The sequence below is a fragment of the Kogia breviceps genome, chromosome 6 (assembly GCF_026419965.1).
Source record: "Kogia breviceps isolate mKogBre1 chromosome 6, mKogBre1 haplotype 1, whole genome shotgun sequence".
In the NCBI taxonomy this organism is placed as follows: domain Eukaryota; kingdom Metazoa; phylum Chordata; class Mammalia; order Artiodactyla; family Physeteridae; genus Kogia; species Kogia breviceps.
Genome location: NC_081315.1, coordinates 81,621,290 through 81,635,828, shown reverse-complemented (window position 1 = coordinate 81,635,828; position 14,539 = coordinate 81,621,290). Strand labels below are relative to the sequence as shown.

General features: G+C 38.6%; 1 protein-coding gene across 4 annotated transcripts in view; it reads right to left on the bottom strand.

The window, feature by feature from the left end:
- ATP8A1 (ATPase phospholipid transporting 8A1) overlaps positions 1–14,539 on the bottom strand; it is a 242,469-nt gene that overhangs the window by 5,864 nt on the left and 222,066 nt on the right. For all 4 annotated transcript variants that reach the window (XM_059066067.2, XM_067036148.1, XM_059066068.2 and 1 more), the window contains 3 exons: positions 9,296–9,384; positions 7,902–7,994; positions 274–365 (listed from right to left, as the gene is read on the bottom strand). In XM_059066067.2, the coding sequence (XP_058922050.1) occupies positions 274–365; positions 7,902–7,994; positions 9,296–9,384 (274 nt within the window). The remainder of the gene's footprint in view (positions 1–273; positions 366–7,901; positions 7,995–9,295; positions 9,385–14,539) is intronic.

The following is a 14,539-nucleotide window of genomic DNA, read 5'->3' as shown; positions in this document are numbered from 1 at the left end:
TACTTAAGGAAACAAGGGGCATGCGGGAATATTTTTCTTGAAGTGAAAGCGGCAAGATTTTCAAATGCTCTATCTCTTTTGCTGAAAGTGAGATGGCTGTGGTCAAAGGATTCTTTAAACATTTGTTATTTACATAACATGTTGCAAATGTGCAAAACTTGTTTTAGGTGTTAACTTTAAATAGTTAAATATCTCTAAAGTCAAAATACTGCTCTCAGATCATATGGGGTAATGGCAGAGAATGTGTTTAAAAAACAGAACTCAAATACTTACGGAGCAGGTTTTGTTGCAATGATTCTGATGGGTACAAGTTCACGTGGTTCTTCTTAAAGACATTCTTGAGCAGTTGCGCCCTCTCCGTGAGGCTGCAGAACAGGTGCAAACGTGTGAAGTGACTTATCAACTCAGCGGAGAACCCAGAGTGCCCACAGGACCACCAGAGAAAGTCAGACTGACACAAAAGGTTGCTTGAGAAATGTGAAGTCTAGTGATTATTTCAACCCCATTTTCTCAGACAGCAAATGAGGTTTCAAGTACTGGATACTTTTTTTTTTTTTTTTTTTTGCGGTACGCGGGCCTCTCACTGTTGTGGCCTCTCCCGTTGCGGAGCACGGGCTCCGGACGCGCAGGCTCAGTGGCCATGGCTCACGGGCCCAGCCGCTCCGCGGCATGTGGGATCCTCCCGGACCGGGGCATGAACCCGTGTCCCCTGCATTGGCAGGCGGACTCTCAACCAGTGCGCCACCAGGGAAGCCCAAGTACTGGATACTTTTGAGGCCATTTTTTCCCCCCTGACAGCTAAGGAGAGTTTTGTCCCCAGTAGTCCAGTCAAAAGATTTCCCCACCCCCAGTTATATTTAAGTCAAATACAGACACAGAACCTGCACAATATAATTAATAAAAAATACAAACTCTACCAGTAGTGTTAGTGGCTTCTAAAATTTTGGAATTTAGACTTACTACATATAGCAAGCATGGCATTTTAGAATTAAAAAAATTAACCATTACTATATCTTTTTCCTACTTTGCACATTTTTTAGTTATACAGAAAAATCTGAAAAATTATGCAAAGAAGAAATTTCACAGACTTTTTAATTAGAAAAATTCCATTACCACTCTAATACGGTATGAAATGTGTTCCTTAATTTCATTTTAAAATAACAAAACTTTTCAGAAAATAATTTACTAGGTAAAGTGACAAGAAAAAACACGTTTTTCAATAAACGTTTAGAAGAATCTTCTCTGCAGAAACAAACCCATGTAATTATGTAACTTCTAAAAGCAGAATGCAAGAAATAATGCATCTGGTTTTCTCCCCTGCACACAGAACAGTGTTTCACCCAGTAGGGAGTCAAATACTTGTCGGATAAATGAATTTGAGTAATAATTCTAAAGTGCACTTTTAAACATCATCAATCCTCCCAATCATGCCGTTTCTCCATTGGTTGATTTATAAAACTGTGCTTTGATATCAAACACATAACAAGCATGAAGAGCTAATAAATAATCCACATGTGTTGCAGCAAATGTTTAAGCAATTTTGTTTTAATCACTGGAATTGACTCAGTGGACAAATTTCCATTTTTTAGTTTCCCCACTTTTAAGCTTTAGTTAAACTGCTGTAAGTTATGTTAGTTCTGTATTTTGCCAATTTTTTTAGACCCTGCAAGGGAACAAAATTTATCATATGCAAAAAAAGGGATCATCTGCAAAATGAACTCATTGTAATTACACAAACATTTAGGCTTTTGCTGAAATAAAATATTTAGAAATGTTGACATTTGTAGTAGTCTTACACAAATTTTTTAAAGTCTAGGGGTGTTAACTGCTATTTATTAGACATATTTTATTGTCATTGGGAATTAAGGCAAGAAAGCTAATTAATCTTAAAACTCCAGTAGTTTTGCAAAAATTTGTAAAACTTGTTTTTGCTAGTGAAATAAACAGATATGGGGAATGAGGAGGAGCCATTTTTACAGTGACTTTTCTTACTCTGCTCTTAAAATGATCTACCGTTACAGACCTGGGGACTCATAGGGACACTAAAATATGTAACCGCTTTGAGGAAGTCAGCAGCTTTAGCAGCAGGTGGTCTGATGTTGTTAGCAGAGCATAGTGGATGAGGTGCTTGGCAAGTCTCTGGTGTTTAAAACTGAAATGACTACAGAAGACTAGAGGACGGCAATGTATCATGATAGAGCTTCTTCCTCCCAAAATACATTTTCCAGGTTTCAGGCTGGCCTTCCTGAATGCATGATACTTTAATACAACATGATACTTTAATATTACAATTATGGAAGCGATAAGAAGGCAGATGTGAGAATTGCCCCTTTCATATTATGGCAATCTAAATATATGAGATAATGTAATTTTGTTTTGTAATGGTTCATATAAGGCCAGTTTATCACTCAGCTGTTACATCAAGTTAATGTCTAGTGTTAAAAAAAAAGCAGTAAGAAAGTCTCTTTCTGGGGGAAGAAGCACACTACTGTGGAAAGAGCCTGGGCTTTGCAGTCTTTGGTTTAATTCTGAGTCTGTTACTTATTAGCTGGGTCACCCTTAGGCAACCTTTCCTGGACATCTCATGGAGAACAGGAGGACAATTTCCTAACCTCAGGCTGATGGAGGATTCAGGGAGTTGTATAGCTTCAACCACAGTTACTGGTACTCAGGAACCACTCAACACTTAGAAGCACTAGTTCTTCCCACCCTTACCATCCCCCAGATCCCAAGGAATTTATTATTTTAAAAAACCCAACTAGAACAGAGATCATCACGAAACAAAAGATACTCTGTGAGGATCATTTCTGATGCCTTGGTTTATATTTAACATTACCTCAACAGGAGAAGTCTATTGTTGAAAATGAGTTTTAACTTATAATGCCCCTCACTCCACTTCCTTAGGTAAATTACTAGGTTTTTGTTTTTTGTTTTGCTTTTTGCCTTAGCTACATCAGACCTCTTGATAGAACAAAAACTCCCTCCTTAGAATATAAATGCCGTTCATGGGAGGGTGCTTAATAAATAATAACTGATGATGATTTGTATTTCTCTAGTCCTATCCCACTTTTGGAGAACTACTCATCATTTCAAAGTTATGCAGTTTCTGTGCCATCAATGTTTATGGGTACTGATATCATTATCAAGCCACATTATAAAATATACTGGTAACATGTTAACATTAATAGACATGTTAAAAGTTTAGTTTTTTGTTGAACAGTTTAACACAGTGTGAGAAGAAAAAAAGACTCTAGGATGCCTTCTAACTAAAACCACATCTTATTCACAACTCTTGTTCAGTAGTTTTACTCAATTCGTAGGGTCTTTCATGTACATACCAAGCTATGTAACTTTTCGATTTATTTAATGCAATCACACAACTACCACTTACGTTATTTCCAAGCCTGTTAAAACACTGCAACTTAGATACTTGGTGAGGTGAGGTGGAAATATACCACGTTTTAAAATAAAATTTCATTTAGAAATAATAAAAAAAAAAAAGGTAAAATCTCATTTACTGTCCTGGAACATGTTGCCTTAAGGTATTTTCAGTTATCTTTGAAGAGTGGTCAATTTGCATTTGTTTTTTTATTGGGTTGCCAAGCTATTTTCATTCATTCATGAAATGTTTTAGTGCATAGCATACGACAGCTGTCCTGTAGTAGGCAGTGGTGGTGGGGAGATGAACGATGAATATAAGAAGCCTAACTAATCTCTGCTCTGGAGGAGGTATTTCATTGTTCTGTCACGTTTCTTTACAAATGTTGGATGGAACCCTTATCACAGGGATGAGAGTAGGCTGGGGGAAAACATTTGATATGTCCTCCTGTCCTAATCACCTCCCCCCCAACCCCGCTCCTCCGCCCCAGCCTCAAAGAAAGTTATGTAATCCTGATATAAAACCCAGATGAAAATTGAAAAATAAAGTTTCTTTTCTATTAGTTCTGGGGCAATGTTAAAATTGCTTTTCATTAAGATAAACAATACAGAGAAAAGCTGGGAGAGAACACCATCACCACCCCCATGACCAAATGATCTGACATCCATACTTCCCTACTGTCTTTTTTAAAGCTAAGGCTGTGGGCCAAACAGTGGTGATGGACAAATTAATAAGGACTGACCTGAAGATCCTGGGTTAAAATTCTATTTAGTAATGGCTGATGATTATATGCTGGCTAATGTCTACAGTTAGATACAAAAAATTATGAGACTCATTATTCATACAGCCTTACTATAAGATGCATTGCTTCACACACACATGAAAGATATCCAGTAATAACTGCCCTGTCTCTAATGAGCCCATTGTCCACAACCCCTTATTTTAAATCTTTGGAATTTTGAATTGACATTTTGTTTTGTTTTGTTTTAGAAAAAGTAATATGTTACACACAATGTGTAGATGTAATACTACCAAGTGGGATATTAGAGGCCCATATTCCAAAAATTAATATTTCTGCTTTAAAATACAGGAATATTACATTGTAGAAAAATAAACATGATCAATGTCCTTATATTTATAGTACAAATTGTTTTGGTTTTTCCAGCAAATTTTGCTATAAGCCTATGGAAAAAATTGAATTTCAAAGCTTTTTGGACTTTGGGAATGTAGATGCTTCAGCTCCCTAGTGTTGAAGCATGTCCACATAAAGTAAAAGCAGAGAACAGGATTTCATAGCTTAAAGTCATTTTCTTAACACAAAAAAATAAGCCATGGCTACACAGTATTAGGAATAAGGTTTGGCTTTATTCTCCCAATTTTTTAGACTTAAACTGATTTCTACCATAACCCATGGCTCAAAAGCAATATACTTAAACGACGACACATACCTTTTTCCTCAAAATTTCGATATAAAATTAAAATATATCTAATTTGCTGGAAATTATGATAAGCGGCATACTATTTCTATAAAAAGGACTAATTCTTTTAACCAAGGTGTTTCAATTTTTGAAAATGAGTAGAGATGAGAAATAAATTCTTATAAATACTAATCTGGATACAGTGGTTACAAGTAAGTTATAGTTTCTCTGACACTGTTTCATTTTACATCTAGCTTGACTTCAGAGTAGTGCTTAGTGAAGATTAAAAAAATTGGGATGATCAACCCGCATGATCTTTCTTAAGAACTGCATCATTCTATGACAAAAAAAGTAAACAATCATTAACACTAGGCATTACTAGTTTGGGAAGTGCAACCTATATACTTCTATGTTCTTGTTATCACATTTTAATTTAATTACCCACAGGTCAACCCCACTACTCAACTATCCTTTCACCCACCCTTTCATTCGTTTGTTCATTCATTCCTTAGTTAACTCTCTTGGCCACACATTCATCCACTCAACAAATATTGACTGAGTGCTACTATGTTCCTGGCTCTGTGGCCTGTTCTGGGTTGCAGTTAAGACTGGGACAGAGGCCTCTCCTACAAGGAGCTCCGTCTAGTAGGGGAGACGAACAAGCATAGGGCGAACAAATACACTATATCATAATGCAATAAACGTAAAAACAGAGAACAAACAAGATACAGAGATAGCAGAATTGATTTTATCTGTGAAAAGCTGAGGGAACTGCATTTGGACTGGGTTTTGAAAGCTAGGAATTGGATTACCCAGTCTGTAAGAGGGTACCAGCTCTAGAGAAGGAACAGCATGTGCGGAGACCAGGAGGCGTAAAAGAACATGGTGTTTTGGCACTCAGGGAAGCCTGGTATCACTAGAATACACAGAAATCACTATTTCTTCCTCTTTGAAAGATGCAGATGAAATTAGCTAGTTTTTTGAAATTTGACATGAGTCTTATTCTCCAAGGTTTCTGAAAGAGTTCTATCAATAAAATCAATCTGACAATTTCTAAACTGCCTTAGAATGTAGTTTGGTGTGAAGACTTTTCCAACCAGTTGCTACTTTTCCCCTTTCACAGATCTTTTTCTCCCCCTTCCTCTAGCTACCATTTTAGCAGGGAGACACCATGCCGCACTGATCATCGCCATCCTTCTCTTCACTGATCGGCCGCAATGGCAACACAGGGTCCCTACTGTACTAGGGGTCTTTGTCTGGGGTGTTCAGCTAACATCTAACTTAGCCCTGAGTCCTTAAGAAAAAGCCGAACAGCTATTTTAGGCAAATGGGCTGAGCAGCAGCAGGAAATTTATCAGATGCATTTTCTTGGAGAAGCTGGTTGTCATTTATGGCGGAATTCACTTCTTTCCTTCTAGGTTCCCTGACTTATTTAATGTAAGGGACTACACACATCACAGACTCAGGTCTTGAGGACCCAGAGGTCAGAGGTCATCACATGGAACCCTCAGCCTGACTTATGAATTGCTGAAGTCACTGATATACTATAAACGATGGAAAACCAGTATCACATGGAGGGGCTTAACATAGGTTTTATTAACATACAAATAGGAGAAATTTACTAAGGGTAGTAACAGCGCTATCAGTAGACTTTCCCTAATAATTGTGAATAAATATTTTTGTTCACAATTTTGTGAGCTAGATCTCTTACCACATCCTTTTTACAGCTAGAGTGAGAGGGAAAAAACATTTACTGAGGAACTATTTATGAAAGGCAATAGAATAGATGTTGACTTGGAGGTGAAGGGAAGAGATGAGGAAAAGGGGGAGGGAGGAGGAGCTAAACCTGTAACCCCAACGATAGCAGCCCATCAGGTACACAGGGACACTGACTTGGAGAGGCTACGAACTGTCATGTTAGTGGCAGGTTATTTTTGCTGCCATCCTACGTTCTTGAAAAGCAGCAGCATGGTTAGCAACAGGGTTTCTAGAATCAACTGACACGGGCTCAAGGCCCAGCATGGTCACTTCTGACCTTGAGAACCTGGTCTATCTAAGCCCCGGTTTCCTCATCTGGAAAAACTGGGGATGATGGATTTGTGCAGGGTCGTTGCAGGACTGTAACGCAATAGTACCTGTGAAGTGAGAAGTGAAGCACCCAGCATGTGGTGCACGCCCCGCAGATGCCAGTGCTGTTATTTTTAAGAGAGGCACAGACTGGTGTGTGACGTGATCCTTTGGCCTAATGAGAGCACGAGAGGGCTGGAAGCCAAGGTCTCAGCCTGAGTTCCCAGTCTGACACTCCAGTGTGTCAAACTGAGTAACGACAGTGAACCATGATGAAGGTGACAAAGACCAGGGCAAAACGTTTCCTATGGTTGAGACGAAACTTTAGCTCACTTTAGTGTGATGAAAGACAGAAAGAATAAATTCCTGGTATTTTCTTCATAATTGTGGTGTATCACAGAGTGCTTTCATATAAGTTTAAATTCTTTTCTATGTTTTGTGAAATTTAGTAAATTCAATTAGCTTTCTAACCTTGCTTTTTTGGGGGGCGGGTGGAGGTGAGGAGGAGGACTTGGAAGACATAACTGACTTCATATATGACAGACATATGCCCAGGTCAGTTCCTAACAATGTACTGAACCACAAAGGTAATTGTGGGAGAGCTGACTTTATGCCAAGCTCTGATTTTGACTATACTCTACTGTGTTATTTTTTTTCTTTTTCAGTTTAATAATAAACACTATTTGTACCTACCATTTATTGCGTGCTCATTAAGCAACAGATGGCAAGCCACCTGCTTTATCCATGGTATTTTATCCAATTCTCACAACTGGCCATGAGGGAGGTATTATCACTCCTGTTGTATAGATGAGGAAATTGGGGCTCAGCAGCACTAAGCAACTTGGCTAAGGTCACATGCAGCTTAGCAAAGAAAGATTTGATCTGAATCTGCATCTCTCTGATTGCAAAATCTGTCAGTGACACTGCTAGCTCCATGTTTACAGATAAATACAAGTTTAACTGCTTATTTCCAACCACTAGCAAAAGACATCCTTAAAAGTTCACTTGGAAAAGAACATATTCAAGGCATATTTTACCTTTTTCCAAGCACAACTGCTCCTGGGTCTTGAGATTTTGCCTCCAGCTCCTGAACTTCATCCACTAATGTTTTAAAAGCAGTCCTCTTGATACTGCAAAAAAAAAAAAAAAAAGGATAGACGTATTCGTGTGAAGATTTAAGACTTTATGAAACTAGGTTTTTTTTTTTTTTTTTTTTTTTTGGTGGTACGCGGGCCTCTCACTGTTGTGGCCTCTCCCGTTGCGGAGCACAGGATCCGGACGCGCAGGCTTAGTGGCCATGGCTCACGGGCCCAGCAGCACCGCGGCATGTGGGATCTTCTCGGACCGGGGCACGAACCCGTGTCCCCTGCATCAGCAGGCGGATTCTCAACCACGGCGCCACCAGGGAAGCCCTGAAACTAGTTTTTATCATGCTGCTGCTAAGTACAACAGTAACCAGTGTACAAGCAATTTTTCCATAGAGTCTAAGTAGGGACTTCCCTGGTGGCGCGGTTCAGAATCTGCCTGCCGATGCAGGGGACACGGGTTCGAGCCCTGGTCTGGGAAGATTCCACATGCTGCGGAGCAACTAAGCCCGTGTGCCACAACTACTGAGCCTGCACATTAGAGCCCATGAGCCACAACTACTGAGCCCGTGTGCCACAACTACTGAAGCCCGCGAACCTAAAGCCTGTGCTCCACAATAAGAGAAGCCAACACAATGAGAAGCCCGCTCACCGCAACGAAGAGTAGCCCCCGCTCACTGCAACTAGAGAAAGCCCGCACGCAGCAACAAAGACCCAACACAGCCAAAAATAAATAAATAAATTTATTTATTTAAAAAAAAAAGACTACAGTAATTCTGGGCATTAATATAATTATAGAAACAATAGTCATAAAATAAATGGTTTATGTCTATAATATTAAAACTCAGTTATTAAATAAGCATCATATTAACTAACTTTAATGATATCTTTTTTTTTAATGATATCTTTTTTTGTGGGAAGAGAGGACACTTTAAAACTTATAATCCTTGAGAAAGATTAGTAAAGTTGTAATTTCTTCTATTCTCTGTTTTATACATGTTTAGAATCAGGCAAGCAAAAATTCCCTTTCACAACTATTGCTCACTAAAAATTTATATATATATATGTATTTGGAGGTAAAAGAATTTTTTCTTCTACCTTGAATGGGTTTTTCAGGCTGATTAATAAAAATGTCAATTGAAGCTACCTGCTTTACTTCTGTTCACTCTTTTAAACTAATTTAGTTTTCTAGTTCCTCAATCACTCCTTTCTTCTTTATTTATGTAGAATTAATATTACTAACTCCTATTCTGTAAGCTCTACACTAGAGTTGACATTACAACTAGAGAAATCTGAGGATTAATATGCATCCGTGTTGTTATGACATAACTGAGCATTATACTTACACTTTGTACACCACGTCAAGAAGCAAAGATGCCACAGGGATAAATAACAGGCCTGTCCAAAAGACTCCGGAACTGAACAACATGGCTGCCTGAGTAAAAGCATCAGAAACAGTATTACTTTAAAAACCAAGAAATACATCATTCATGTTTAGTTTTTATATGAATTCAAGTAAAATCATTTTAAGAATCTCATTCTGCAAGAGAGTATACAATAACCCTGAATTCAAAATTGTGCAATATTTGGAATTAAAAGCGAAATTTATTAAAACATGCATTTACTACATTTCTTTTTTTCCCTCAAGTAGCTAATACAACAAAGTTTTATCATGTGACAAATCTTTTCATATTTTTATGTGAAATTTTTATTACTGTGATCAAAATAATCGAGTAATAAACTTTGACGTTCTTTTTATCTTTTTGAGCAAACTTCAAACATACACTGGATTAAATTCTCTTATAATACAACATGTAAAATCAATCCTAATTAAAAACTACATTTACTATTTCTGGCACACAAATATTTACTTTTCTAAAATATTGCATGATACTAAATGATCATCCAGATAAATCACGAATACAGTATAAGCACATTAAGGAATTTATGAAAAATAACAATTTGATATTAGATAGGAATAATATTAATTTTTGTTCAAAGATTTACATAACTTGTTTTGGTGCATCCTGGTATTGCTAAAGTCAAGCGAAATGTTTAGTATGTAAAACCCAAATAAAAGTGTATTAAAATAACTTCAAGCATTCCTTTGTATTCAATCCCAAATTGCTATATCAGAGCCTTTGGGGTTGCAAAGAAAATGATTCTATAATAAAAATCAACAAATTCCATTAGTTATTTGTGATTATAATAAAAAAAATCCCTTTATAATGTAATTAGAGTACTAGAGCTTAAAAGGGATAGTGTCATATAATAAAACCAAAAGGAATATTTTGCTTCACTTCGAGTCTATTTATTTATCAAGAATAAATTTGCAGTACCTATTTAAATCCATAAATGTATTGTTATAACTCCATTCCGAAGTAGCCAACTATCGCACACACGTTTACATCCCATTAAAAATCATGCAAGAATTTTTTTTTTAACCAGGTCGGGAATTAAAAATGATTTAGAGTTTAATTCGTACGGGCAGGTTCACAATTACACATAAACAGTCCTAATCAATCAATCCTTATCAAATATAAAGATTACTAATTTTAAGTTGTGTTTCAGATTACCTATTCATTTTTGACTCTCATCTGGAAACTAGCAGCTGCTGTTCAAAATTTTTTCTACATTACCACAAGTTAATTGATACGGACTCTTGGTACAAGGATACTCAGGTTTCCCTCTATCTAGGCTGACACAGCTCTGAACACGTTAAAATAAGAACATGCTATTACCCCAAATTTCAGAAAGTAAATGTTTCCACGTGGATTCAATGGAACGGCACCCACATTCTAGATACCACCAAGACGAAAGATATTCACATAAAAGTCATTTTATTTTATAAGCAAAACATGATCTTCGACATGCTTGCTGACATCCTCAATAGTGAAAACCAACAATAACTGTGTAATAGGAAATGTCCATCAAGTCAATGGGTTTTGTTTAGTTGGAAGGAAGCTTTTGAGTTAGGTAATGACTGCAAAATGGCACATTTCTTTTTCTTTCTACGGGAAAAAGGTAAGATGAGATTCTAAGTCATGTAACTGAAAATACCTCTTTTACTTGGCTTAATTTTATAATCTCTTTTAATTTGGGGGCAAGGAAGAAAGATTTATTCTTGCCTTTGCCACCCTGTATTAAATGTCCACTGGTGGGGATGGAGGCCGCTAATTCTGACCATTGTGATGTTAACTATGACGGGGAGACTGGCGCCCACTATTCAGTCCACCAGCCTTTGGCTTTGCAAATGAACGCCATGAATTGAAGGGAAAGAAGTTTTTCTGCGTCATATCTGAAAGCCTGTCAGATTTATTTTTTTTTTTTGCAGAGTTAATCCAAACCTAAAAGATTTAAAGCCGACATTCGCATTAAAGACAGAGAGCCTCTTTGTATTTTTTGGATGAAGAGGGGGGGAAAATAAAATCCCACAGAGGTATTTCCTTCCTTTCTGTACAAGAAAGCTCCCCCTCACTCTGTAGAGACCATTTTTGTCTCTAACTTTTCACATTTCCTCACTCGCAGGCAGGTCAGCTGGGAAAAGACGCCCGATCACGCAGACAATGGGGGGAAACAGGAGCAGCCTGTTGGGGCCGGGCTTGCGCTCCCTCCGAGAGCGGCTGGCAAGTCGCTCCTAACATGGGAGATTGGGGGGCCACGCCAAGCAGTCCCGACGCCCCTCCTCGAGGCCCTTTGAAACCAAATGGAATCTGCCACAAAAGTGCCTGCCGGGGGAACTGAGAAAGGATCAGCCCGGGGAGCTGCAAAGCCAGTACACTCGAGGGCACAGGTCCTGCTCCGGGAACAAACAATTGCTTGTCTGCAGAGCGATGCTGTCTCAGCATCGGGCCACGCGGGCTTAAAAAAATGAACCATCACTGCCTGAAAACGCAAGCTGCGGCAGAGGAATGAGGAATTGTTTTGAAATTTCCCTGTGAACTTGCAGAGAAAGAACGTTTGAGAAAATCCTAGCTCACGTGCAGTTAGCTAAGCCGAGGGGCTTGAGCAGACAAGAGGGCTTACCTTCTGACCCACAGTGAGGTGACCCCTTGGTACCCACGTTCCCACACAGAGAGGAACACTTACTTTTTCACCTGCAGTGTCTCCCATGTTCAGTCTTGGAGGAGAGAATTTCGATGTGCTACCTGCCTACAAACTTTCAGCAAGGCACTTCTTAAGTCTGTCCCTCCTTTTACCCTATAAATGTCCAAGTGGGGGACTAGGATGCTGATTCTTCACTTAAGTACAGACACTATTTAAATAAGAAGGCTCCTTGGGGAGTCCTAAAGCTATATCCGATCCGCAGACCCCAACTAGAGCAGGGCTGGTGATAAACAGCCCTGGAAGTGATGGTGGCTCTGCCTGTCCCAGCTCTCAGAGATGGAGGGAGTAACTTCGGGGTCTCTGCTTTCTCAGCTGTAAAGTGGATTGTAAGAATTAAACCAATAATGTTTATAAAGTGGCTGCTTTTATTACTACCACTGATTATTAACAAACGTTCCTTTCTTCATTTTAATTTTCAAATTCCTTTAAACACTCTAGTCTTGTGTTCTTTTCAGTAATCTCTCCCATGAGCTTCAAGGAAGGAAATTTTTATCACAACATCAAATTAAGTGTAAGTTTATAAATGTCATGGTTTTCATCACATTAACATCACAGTATAAACTCATCTCAAGACTGAAACTGGCCGAGTAACTGAACCCTAATAAATTGCCATTCATCTCAATTTGCTAATGTAGGAAATGGAGATAAAATGTTTTTCATAAAAATTATTAAAGATTGTACGGGCACAATATATTAATTTGGAAGGGAAAATTCAGAAAACAGTGCTGTAAAAGTTGGTTAGTTTTTTCTGTCGGGAGAGAGGGCAGCAAGATAAATTAATATAAATAATGTAAGTACCAGAGGAGTTACGAGTTAATGTTAATAACAACCAAAAAAAAACCCAAGAAGTGATTATTAAGTGTCTAGATAAAACTTTATAAAAGGACTTTCTAAGTTTAAAAACAGTGGAAAAAAACTATAAAAAGAAATGCTTTAAAGAACTGATCCATGAAAATGGAGAAGTTCCACGTGTTCAAAAAGAACTTAACTAAAAAAAAATGATACATAAGAACTTGGGAAAATGGCTGCCATGAGTATATGAAATTCTGCACTAAAACCTGATTATAAAAATAGACCACTTAGGGCTTCCCTGGTGGCGCAGTGGTTGAGAATCCGCCTGCCGATGCAGGAGACACGGGTTCGTGCCCTGGTCCGGGAAGATCCCACATGCCGCGGAGCGGCTAGGCCCGTGAGCCATGGCCGCTGGGCCTGTGCGTCCGGAGCCTGTGCTCCGCAACGGGAGAGGCCACAACAGTGAGAGGCCCACATAACGCAAAAAAAAAAAAAAAAATAGACCACTTATCTTCATAAGAATAGCTAAGATTCCAATAGATAGGCAAAAGACCTGAGAAGGTATTCACAAAAGCAGCAGCAAGTAATCAATAACATGGAAAAATGCTGGGCCTCTCTGTAGTCACAGAAACATTACCAAATTAGATCAGATTGAAACAATTCATGACCACACTTGGGGGACTGGGGAGGTAGGGTGAAACAGGTATGTGTAGTAATTTACATGCCCGTCAGCAATATACTCCCCTTTGGGAAAGGTAATTGACATGTGCATCAAGAACACAAACATTAATTCCCGTTAATTTGATAATTCAACTTCTGGGACTATGTGTTGAAATTTGGTACAACTTTTACATATAGGTTAATATCCAATGAAACTGTTCTGTGGTCACTAGTCCTGAAAGCGCTCCCTCCAAAAGCCTGTCACGGCCCAAGGCTTCGTAAAGGTATAAACAAACCACGGCATACCCCTCCTAGAGAGTCACAGGGCAGAGTAGCGTATTTAAGGCTTTAAGAAATCACAGTAAAGAACCTACTGAATAGTTTTTTAAACCAAGGTTTCCAAAATACGTTTATCGACCATGGAACACTTTTTCCTGTATACTGCTTTCTAACATCCCAAGAACTACTTTTGCGGAATGCAAATATTCATTGTGCGTTTTTTAAAAATAGTAAAACATCAGTGAAAACTAACAGGAAAAACTACGTGGCTGGTTAAATAAATGTACGTCAATATGAGATAATATTGTCCAAGCTATTAAAGATGCTGTTCAAAGAGTGTAATTATTAGGAAGCTGATTGTTTGGACAAGTCCTGAGTAAAGGGAAAGGTGGACTATCCCGGCATTCTCTCAGGAGCCTTCTGTTATCATATACCCACACTCCCTGGGAAGGTTGGAGGTTTCTATTATCTACATGGGGATCAGTCACGGTCTCTCCCTGTGGCTTAGATCTCTTGCCTGTGCTTCAAACACAGACCAGCCAGCTCTGAACTTCAATGTCAAAGAGGCACTTCAAACTTAACACATTCCCCAACTGAACACACACTGTCTTCCTCCCAGACCTGCTCTTTCTTTGTGCAATCTCTTCAGGGAATGGCTTCACCACCACCTGCCTGAGACAGAAGCTGGGCTCTGTTCTTGAACTGTCTCTTGATACTATATCTGCTTTATCACCAGGTTCTGTTGTGCTTTA